This window comes from Mizuhopecten yessoensis, unplaced genomic scaffold (genome assembly GCF_002113885.1).
Source record: "Mizuhopecten yessoensis strain PY_sf001 unplaced genomic scaffold, ASM211388v2 scaffold2553, whole genome shotgun sequence".
NCBI classification, from domain to species: domain Eukaryota; kingdom Metazoa; phylum Mollusca; class Bivalvia; order Pectinida; family Pectinidae; genus Mizuhopecten; species Mizuhopecten yessoensis.
Window position 1 is genome coordinate 430,648 of NW_018404603.1, and position 11,661 is coordinate 442,308.

The 11,661-nt window shown below is 37.8% G+C and overlaps 1 protein-coding gene across 1 annotated transcript; it reads left to right on the top strand.

Moving 5' to 3' along the window:
- Window positions 1-7,779: 7,779 nt before the first annotated feature.
- LOC110446107 lies at window positions 7,780-11,661 on the top strand. The gene is made up of 6 exons (XM_021491082.1): window positions 7,780-7,919; window positions 8,454-8,622; window positions 9,080-9,534; window positions 9,944-10,084; window positions 10,479-10,585; window positions 11,416-11,661. The coding sequence occupies exons 1-6, from the start codon at window positions 7,835-7,837 to the stop codon at window positions 11,608-11,610; spliced, it is 1,152 nt and encodes a 383-aa protein (XP_021346757.1). The 5' UTR covers window positions 7,780-7,834; the 3' UTR covers window positions 11,611-11,661.

Here is an 11,661-nt window from a genome sequence, read left to right on the forward strand (position 1 = left end):
GTGAGTTTATTTGTTGATTGTATGGGAACCTGACAACAGTCGGGAGATTCTATAACAGCCTCGTTATTTGACCTGTCGTCAGAATTAAACTGAGGAACGTAGATGCGAGACGCGTGAAACTGATAGCGTTTGAAGTGAGTGATCTTGCGACGGAGCACAGGTTCGTTACAAATGTCTGAAATGTTTATGTGTGCTGTGACTCATATCAGTAGGTCTGTAACATATGTGTCAGTAGGTCTATTGAATATGTGTATGTCAGACATTTGTAACGAACACCTGTTGACCAGTGCAGTGTAACACACGATATTTCTGATAAATTGCATGAGCGTGCAAATTGTTTCCATTGCCAGCATTGGTGATTTCAACCGATGTGCTTTTTGTACGATATTGCAGACCTTGGTCTTGTTTTCGTTGTAATAAAATTGTTTTTTATTTTATTTTTTATTTTGCAAATAAATTTACAATGACATTGTCAAATCTCACAATGCCCAGCGATATTTCAGTAGCCGTCATGTTTATTCATATTGGATATTGTAGTTCCGGTCAGTGTTGTATTAATACGCTAAGAATTGTGTCTCGTGATGCATGGTAATTAAAGTCCCATCAACGACACAGCTTTCAAAGAGGCTATATAGTGACAATGCCATGCAAATGTAAATATTTTGGTTTAATTTGGTTTAGTATTGTTTAACGTCCTATCAACAGCTATTAGGTCATCTAAGGACGGCCCTCACGTTTACAAGATGCATGCGTGTTGTGTATGTGTGTGCGTTTTTGGAGGCTGCGATATGTCCGAGTTTGTCTCCTTGTGATAGCGCGGCATGTGTATGTGTCGGAGGCTGGTATGTTTGTGTAGTCGCTTCCTTGTGATGGCTCGGATCTGAACAATTATGGGCTTTTTCTCCAGACCGTGGAAAACTTAAGTCCTTAAAATTGAGACTTGCTGCTCTATGCCTGCCGCACAGCTCTATTACATTGCTGGGTGCCTTACGGATAGGGTTGTTGTCACAAAAACATACCGTCTACAGCATACACTGCACACACGGAGACAACTTAAATGGAATAACCTGTTTAACATGATATCCAAAAAAACCGAAACAGGCACATCTTGGATTGATCACATCAATGTTGTCCATACTACATTGTATCTCTTTAATGAATCAACAAACCAAACCGAGCCATTTGCTCTGAAGAGATTCATATGACTACCGATTTGTGTATACAAGTGCCGGAATCAAACCTAGCAGATATAGTGCTTGCACACATAAAAAAACATATGTTTACATTTATGGCCTCACAATATTTTATTATGTATACGAGGTGGTATTATTTAGAGAGTTTGTGGATGACACGCAGGAACAGGCTGCTCCAATCCTTTATGTATCACCAATAACTGTCAAAAAGGTGTGTATAAAACCTGTCAGAAATTCAATTCAACGCGCTGAAATAATTCAACTACATGTTTATAACACTTTCGGTTATTAATTTAACGGATATAATTCAACCGTATGGTGCAACAACTTAAATTATTAATGTGTGTATCAAAAATGCTATTCCTACATGAATGTTTATTAATGCATGGGAATCATTAGCACCTTCACTGCTGAGAAACTGCGTACGTTATACGCGTTTACGTTTTCCCTTTTTATACGAATTGTTTGTTAAGGTTTGGGAATCGGCCTACGAAGCAACTTTCAAATCTCAACTATATTTGCTGTCTTGGAAGGTTGGTTGTACAAGGTTTAGCGTCTTCTGCTACAGCTTATGGTCCAACAGCCACTGTCATTCAAGGACGCCACTCCTTTGTATTGTGTATATGTATCCCACCACATGTTATGCTTGAGGATTTGTTATCACTACTACAGTTATCGAGATGAGGACGTGCCATGGAACAACATGACGTTGGCATTAATAAAACAGAAGCGTGAGGAAGGCCCGGGACATACCAATGTCCTTAAAAATGGTAGTTATTCTATGCTTAACGTTCAGCATGTAGGTCAGTATAATGTGACCGGCGGAATATTGTGCTGGGTGCATTTGGCATGGTATTTCAGTGAGATAGCACTATAAAGTCAGCATCAGATCCGCGCCTTTAACAGGAAGCAACTACAAAACCATAGCAGCCTCCGACAAACATACACAACATACATAGAGGATCGTCCTTAAGTGACATTGACTGTTGATGGGACGTTGTCAATATTGGAGAGAATACACGAATGAACTTCAGTGGATAAACATATAGAACATTATTTAAAGTGATTTCATGAGTCCCTCTGATATTAAAAGAACTTTGAAGATAACGATTGCAACTTATCTTATACCGGAGGGTCTCTTGATACGGCGAATGAATAGTATTACCAGTCCCTGCTTCAACTATGAAAGTATTTGAACTGATGTAGTTGATTATTACTTCATCATAATTATAATGGTACCATTGGGTGATCAGAAAGACAGAGTTAGAAAAACTGTTCTCTTTTTGTAGGGGTTAGGGTTAGTATGATCCAACTTAAAACACCAATCTGGCAGTACGAGTCAAAATTCCTCTGACCTGCCAATCAATAAGGCAAAGGGAAATACACTAAACAGGTTTATTTAACAAGAATTGTAACGGGGACCTCTTACAAAATAAATCATGTTTTGTTGAAACATATTGATTATAGAATATAATTCTTTATCGGGATGTAATTTATTGAAATATTGAATGTTTGAATAATTCGTTATGGTACAGTGATTCTCTGGATCGTTAACGTCAGGTGCAGGGGGGGGGGGGTAATTTTGTTCAGGTTTGTGCGCTTAGTGGCGTGTGTGACCACCGACAGCCCTGATGACTGCATTGCAACACCGATACATAGAGCTAGTGTCAAGTCGCATGATGTAAGGGGTTGTTGTTCCACCCCTCAACCACAGACTTTAGGGGGAGACACCGCAGGTTCCACCCCTCAACCACAGACTTGGAGGGCGACACCGCGGGTTCCACCTCTCAACCACAGACTTGGAGGGCGACACCGCAGGTTCCTCCCTTAACGTCCCTAATGTGCTATATGGTATTAAATCCAATTTTGAAGGCCAATCCAAACCATGAACATTGTTTAGTTAAAGGAAGGTTCTGGCCACACGACTCGTATGGGGTCCAACCTAGGTCCTCAAATTTCATCGCAATGTCGCTGTAACGGGATGAGCGAATTGCTGATTAAGATAAGAACAAGAAAAACAATTTGAATTACACTATATACAACTTGATATAAAAACATATAAAACCATAGTTTACATAAACATAGCACTCTCTTTCTCAATTTCACACTTTTAGCAAATACATAATATTGCACAAGTGAGAGTGGGCTGTATTCCACTGTTATATTGCAATGACCAACATGAATAATTACAGACTAGGCAGTATGCTACTCGGTGTAGTAAAGTATTGCACGGCTATAATCGAGTAGGCTATAATCTACCCCGATCAGCACACAACGTCACAACAGTGTTTACGTTACAAGTTCCAATCCACTATACACAAAGCCATCAGACACCATCAACAGAGTCTGTTTATGTCACATATGTCCACTGTATCCACCACTAAGGACTTTCCTCTATCACCGGATGTTCCACAATCATCGACCACCATCCGTCCGTGAGAGACGTCCATCATCAGACGTGCTCCGGTCATGAACACAGGAACGACGTCCGTCCGTGAGAGGGGTCAAGGGTATTACCACCATCAATTAGGAAGGCGTTTATCTTCATATCAGGATTTAACTACAGATATTCAGCTATGTATTAAATGATAAAATATACCGGTACCGTACAATATCAACAGGAATGTTACTAAGGTCAACATCACAATTATTTACTGTAATTATAGAGATAATTGAATGACAGTTACCTAATATACAGCTATAAAACGACTGTTAATCTATAAAGACTGTACAGTGATAATAATGACATGTTCCCACTAGCTGTATTTAAATGTTAATGCATGGCGCACGACACCTTAATGGTTCACTGAATAGTAGTCGAACGAAACCACAATATCACATTAACGTATATACAGCCTAATCCTTACTTTATAATACATGACTTATATATGACAAATTTATGTGGAGCAGGTACAAATACCTAACGCTCTACATAAATGCATTGTATAAGGTACAATATAAACAATGATACCGCGCACCTGTGTGCGGGTATACACATCACACGGCGTCACCTACATATAAAGGTAAACACATCGCTGTTTTTCTACACAGCATTACATAGAGTCATACTAACAAATCGGCAGTATGTTTCAGTAAGGTAGCACGATCAAGTCAGCATCAGATCCGCGCTGTCACAAGGAGACAAACACAAACATATAGCAGCATCCCAAAACACACACGCATGCATTTTGCACACATGGAAGTCCGTCCTTAAATGACCACGGCTGTTGATAGGACGTTAAACAATACTAAACCAAACCAAATTCCCCACATGACGTCTACTTTTGGACGAAAATCAAAGGTCAGTTTGTAGCAAGGGGAAACAACGCTGTTTACGCACGCATTTGTTACCATTAAAGATCTTCGCAGGCGCCCAGAAGCTACGCACTTATAAGTATTCAAACGATAATTAAAGTTTCGTATTTTTTAATAATTTTCAGTGCTCATGATTTTAATATGTATTGGAATATTTGTTTTTCTATGTGATTAAACATTTGTAAAGTTATACATTACAGGTTAAATAATATCATCTTCATTATTTTCAAATGATTTGATTAAGAAAGCTTGCTAGACATCTATAGTAGAGGCACCTTATGTTTGAACCCTATGCAGGATTTGATTATACTAACAGGTGAACCAGTTGTTGCTATAACCCTAAGTACTGAACGATAAGCAGGGAATAACAGCTTTTTATGTATAAGGGGCAACATCCAGTGCCTTCCTCACCTAGGCGACAGTTCAACATTTAAGCCAAAATTGAGGTTGGGCCAAGCAAGGCTCTAGGAAATATAAACATAACCACTGATTAAGCAATGTTCAATGCCATTGGTATAAATGGACATGTACGTATTTCATGCTTTTACTTTATTTACGTATCATTGCACCTTTACAATTTGGAGATAATAGATACTTGCTTAAAATGAATAACCTTGCTAATAATACAGCTGGAAAGTGATACATATACAATGCATCCCTTATGCATATGTTGTATAATCACACATTGTACAAAATATTTAAACTGCTCTAGGTCTATTCTTTGATGTACAATTTTGAAATTGATTTCTCCAGCCATGGGGAACCATTTCATATTTTTGACAATTATTCTGCTTCAAATACGCAATGTTGATAATTTTGAATGGGTTACATTAATACCCAATACCGCATTTTTTAATAAATCTGAAGGGGCGGAACAACACAAGCCTGTCCCTTTCCAAATGCATATGGTTCTTGCATTAACCCGTAACATTGTATGATGTCCGAAGTCTTTAAAATGTAAGTTATTTTTCCCTGCTTAATGTTAAGCCTCAAGCGTAGTCGAAACACAATGTTAAGCTTCAAGCGTAGTCGCAACATTTGGAGTACTCATTGCCAGTATAATGAGACGGTAGCTTTATGAAAGTCGGCATCAGATTCATGCTCTCGCAAGGAAGCATTTATTCTGCCTCCAGCCAACATACAGGCATACATTACAGACATAAAGGTACGTCCTTAAATGACCTTAACGTGGCTGTTAAAATGATGTTGAACGTAATGAAACCAAAACCAACCACATCTTAATAATTGGCATTCATGTAGCATTGAAATATGTCATTATGCGGAAACCGTTGACTAATAATATTGGCGTGTGCTAATTAATTATGCGCAGATTTCCAACTTCGACCTTGTCTTTGTGTAATTTAAATATTTAGTTTAGCAAAGCTCAGGTGACCTAAAAACAGCTATTGTGCGGAAAGTTGCAGCCAATTACCCGCAATAAACCAATATGATCACTAAGTTTGCTCAACTCCGAAATTTATATAGATGCTTCCAAAATTGCATCGAAATCAAGTTATATCTTACGGGAACTTGAGTGTTGATGCTGAACAATCAGAACGCAAAATGCTAATTAATATGCTCTAATTTCATTTGTCAACACAGCGTCAGTCATGGTTTATTTTATATGCTCTGGGGCGCATAATAATCAGTCTAGAATTTAATTAATTATAATCGTACTTGCATGTGAACTCTTCTTAATGAGATGCTTTATTCACGTAACGAACGAGGAGTTATGTAATCACAAAAATATACGTGTGTTTAGCATACAAATTACGAGTTCACATTTAAGTAGGTTAAGTGATGGCATATTTTCTATGAGTGTAAGTTTATAGAAACAGAAGCTTGCGATGTGCTTTGGGTGAGACATTTACTTGCTTTTAAATTACTCAGCTGGCAAAAGCCTTCCCTTACGCATATTTAAATAAAAGCCATGCCAAAAAATCAGTTTATTGGATCAACTATGAAGTATTTTGTTGTAAAGAAAAAGTCGATTCCGATTTCAATTCACTTAATTGAACAAGGTCGCCCACAAAGGTTGCCTTCTATTTAAAGTACAGGTGGCATCTCCGAAATTAATATGATCACGTTTTTGTTGTTTTTTTTTACTTTAGGGACATTGAAAATAATTGATCCAACCACTCTGGGCCGGTGTATGTTATTTTCTCTTCCTCCGTCTTCTTTTGCTATTAGTGTCGTTATTGGCTTTGACTTTAAGTTTTATATGGTCAACCCCTGATGTCATTTAATGATCTGTATACTTTATGAACGATTTGTACATGTGTGCTAGAGACATGGCATGCTTTTTTTTATAAATGCATCCGATCTAATAAGATTATATAATGCTACACTCGTCATCCCTGAATATAGGAATACCCTTGGTCTCTCTACTTTTGAACTATCTTGTGATTCCTTGTGCCTTGCTTGGCAATACCTCACGTTTGGATTTAATGCTGAGCGTTCGCCCATGTGAGGAAGGTAATGGGTTCTGTCCCCAGGCCGGGACATACCGAAGTCCTTGGGTTCTGTCCCCAGGCCGGGACATACCGAATTCCTTCAACGAGGTACTTGTTATTCCCTGTTGAATGTTCAGCATTAAGGGCAAAGGCAACATTATGTTGTCAGTATGCTGTGCTGGGTGCCGTCGGCCTGGTAATTTAGTGAGATAGAACTATAAGGACGGAATCAGACCCGCGCTATCACAAGGAGGCAGGTACACCAACTTAGCCTGTCTCCAGCAAATATGCACGCTTCCACAACATACACGGAGTCACGTCCTTAAATGACATAGTGCTACGTTACTTAAATGCCATACCAAAAGCATCCAGCATAGCATTTGGCGTGTTGCCTATGCCCGTCCCGTCTAGAGTAAATGTATACGCTTAGCAACCTTATTCTTTAAGAATTTGGTCAAACTAAATACAGAGGTCAAGTATGAGTATACATCGGAAATCGTTGTGTTTCAGGGCTCCAAGGTCAAGAGCGATTCCTTCATAAGGGGCATTCATGGCTTACAGATATTTACCAGTCTTTATTCAATCCATGTGCAGCTAGTACAGCTGAGATGGAGCTATACCACTTGGTCAAATCATTCTAACGAATAGAGATGCCAAGGATGCAACACCACTCGGAAGAAAAAATAAATAAGAGTGAAAAGAAAGGGCAGATAGGTTTCACCAGTCACGTTCGCTTTTGAGAAAGCATACACATAGACCTATTTAATTCAACATGTTAATTATCATGTTAATATATTCTATCTGTGACGACGCCCGGCTCTGTATAGTTACAAATATCGTACAGAACCATTCGGCTGAACAACAGGTGTAGCCATGGAGAGATTAGCGTCTGCTATTGTGTTCGTTTGTTTAATATCACCCTGTTCATTTCTAGTATTGGATGGCGCTAATTTACAAGGTATGTTAAAATTTGTATACGGTCGTATTCACAGCAGGTTATAATATTGTTTAATCCTGATGTGGTACTTACAATTACAGATAAGATCGAACCATCGCTCAGTGTAGGTATATGTGATCTTTTTTCTTTAATATCACGTCCTAATGTCAAATTCATTTTTTTCTAAATAAAACATATCCTTAATACTGCAGCTATTTCACGTAACACTTGTTCAGTTAATTACTCTGAAGCCAAGAATCAGTAAATTCATATCAGGCCAGACAACAATAACAAAGAGACACTCTGAAAGTAATATTTGCGTACATTTTACATTTTAATGCGGATGTTAAGCAGGGAAATGCAACTGCTAATATGAAGAAATAGGGTTTGAATGTTTATATCCTATTTAGTGCTTCTGTCACTTAAGAATGTACCTCTATCTGTGTAATGTATGCGTGTTTGTGTGTATGTAAGCTTGAAGCAGTCGGGGTGTTACGTTTTTCTACATTGTAGCTTCCGAAAAAGCTATAACTGACATTTCTTTCTTTATTTCAGTCCTCAACAATAATGTAAGAACGGCCCTTTTACGGAAAATATCAGATGCTTTCGAATCTGCGAATACCCAGATGAGTTCTACAACTTCACTAACACAGGGATGTCAATCGCAGCTTTCTGGAATATTTGATGCATGTGCAGCCTGCGTCAACGATGCATGCGATCAAAAGTAAGCATAGTCCTGCATAACAATTAAGACCTTCTATTAAAAAAGTTTATAAGAACAAAAAGAGAAAAACCCAATATAAAATTGCCAAACCCGGCAATAGTTGAGTTACTGGACATATTTGAATCTCTTTTCGAAACAATAAATAGCTATATAATTCTACACTACCTAGCGTGTTCAAAATGATTCAACTAATCATACCCACTTTTACTTTTTGATTTGACGTTTCATTTTTACCGTTTCACTTCCATTTATGTCATTCCCTTTAAAATGTTTTATCTGTCTATTATTGGGCTTGATGACCTCTTCAGTATTGATGAGCCGTTAAAGATCTAATAATGATAATTATTCATTGCTCTAAGCATTAAGTTTTAAGAGAAAAGAAACGTGTTTTGCTGTGACATTTTACAGTAATGATATTGTAAAAGAAGCACCAGTTAATTCTTTAATTCAATTCCAGTTTTCAACACTGTCACGAGAGAAGACCTGTAACCATTTGTGATGTTACCGGTGCAAATAACAAGGTATGTCGGGGAATCATGAACAGTGAAAATCTTGTGCTGGATGCGATGTGGGACATTGACGGTAAGATGCGTAAGGTGATGCGCAGAATGGTGCAAGACCAAGAAGCCAATGTCGTAACATTCCTCACGACCATCAAATCCTTTACGGACAGAACACTTACATCTGCAGAATCTATACCTATTCGAAAATCCTTGACAACGCTTATAACATATTACGAAACAGTAAAAGCTTCTGTTGATGGAGGCATACATCATAATACTGCACTGCAGAACAGTATGAGCAGCATGAGTAAGGTGATGAAGGAAGGAATGGCCTCTGTAGGCGTCCAGATGAGCACAAGAACCGGCAACTTTATGACGGAGTTGGCATTTAATCTCGCCCGGATGCTAGGTTGGTTGTTAACAAATGCTGCTACTTAATATCGGTTCCTGTAGATTGAACTGGTAAAATAATATAGAATGAGTTGATCAAATGACAGTCTTTTAATATGGCTTCATTTCATTCGGTTAGCATAATATTGAAAATATCTAAGGTCATCCAATGACAATCTATGCAAAAACTATTCTTGGGAAACATAATCATTCTTTAACCTTGACCTTTTAATGTTAACTGTCAACTCTCAGTTTTGTGACAAAAGGCGACATTATACAATAATAATATCGCGACATTACACAATGGGATAACATTTTATGTTTAGTAACAAGCAAGGGTAACATGTTGATAACACTTACAACATGCACACGACACACTAATAACAGGCAAACAACAGAGCAATCTCAAGTTTACTTGATGTTTTCAGCTACAAACAACCCGAGTTTTGGAAGACGTAAAAGGCAAGCCGTAAGCTGTTCAAAAATACAGAGTTTTCCTGCTCATTGTTTTGCGGCATATGCGACACAATGCTCGTGCACTGGACAGTCGGCTTCAGTGATATCGGAAGGTATGTTATCTAATGTCACTATTGCTGGTCGTGTTTTTGCCAATCATGAACATTATCCACAATAGCGTCAACATTCAATGTCAATATCAAGTAATAAAATAGATTAGCATTTACATGTAGTAAAACTAAGCATTAGGGGGAAATCAGAGGAAATCAGATGCTTAATTGACATTAGCTGTTGCAAAGACGTAAATTTTCAAACAAGCTCTACAGTTATGGTCATATGAATACGGCTGCCAGGGGAAACTTCATCCTTTTGTGTTTTGTTGTTATAAACATGTTTATGCCTACAGCACAGATGAATTCGGGTTAACAATGGTGCACCACTTGAATTTGTACACTTTTACGTTAATTGTAAAATATAATGACACTGTGTATTCTTTTCTTGTTGTAGTTTGTAGTGCGAATCTTCAGAAGTCCATAGCAGGTATTGCAAAACCCATCCAAGCAGCAAACGAAATATTTGATAAAGTTTGCATTCAACGAAATTTCATTGAAAAGGTAAGATTGATATCTGAACATAAAGATATACCCAGGTGATTTTTTTTAAGTTTGGTTAGGTTGGGTTTAATTTAATTTTACGTCCTATTAACAGCTTAGGTCATTTAAGGACGTGCCTCCATGTGTGAAGTGTATGCGTGCTTGCCTGTGTGTATGCAGAAGACAGGGTATCTAGGTGTGATTGTCTCCTTGTGACAGCGCGAATCTGATACTGACTTTATAGTGCTATCTCACTGAAATACCATGATGAAGGCACTCGGTTTTTAAAAATAGACACAAAGAGCGCTAAAAGCTTTAACAGCAAAAAAGGAAAAGAATAAATCCACCGATCTATTGAGATAAGCTTCAAATTAACAAAATATTTAAGTTGTGGCGTGAAAAGGGTACTTAAAATACGCCCGGCATTGATGATATGAAGTACTAGGTTCTAAACGAGTTGCATAGAAATTTCGTGTTTTTATATGCCAAATGACGTCGTACGGTGTCATCAAATTGTACTAAAACAATATCCAGTGACTGACACTATTGAGTCATTTTTAAAAATTTTGAAACCAAAAGGTCATAACATTGATGTTTTAAATTTTTTGACCGAGAAGTCACAACATGGATACAGAAGATATATACAAGCAAAAGAAAGAATGTGTCATTAAGGCAAATAGCGGTACAAAAACATGTTAAAAAAGGTTAAAAACTTGGGTAAAAATAGCATATGCTAGCATAATGGGAAATGTCGTGATTCCGTTTCTCTGGTGAGAATGTTTCTCGTCATTGCATTATGAATACTGCTGAATAAACTATATTAATGAAGATATTATTCCTTTATTTAACAGGTTACCTACGGTAATAATGGTGTGAACAGGCAGAACCTTGGATACAGTAACGTAAAGTACAACGCCGTTATTCGTGGCGTTTCTTTTGAATTTACTCCAAAGTATCGACTTCAGATCATGGATCTTCAACAGACCGCATCGAAAATGGCTACAGATATTTGGAATGAATGGGTGAGACGGACCCACCTGATGTAACACTGTTACAATGGGATTGTAAAATCTATGTAGTAAATCATTATACTACTG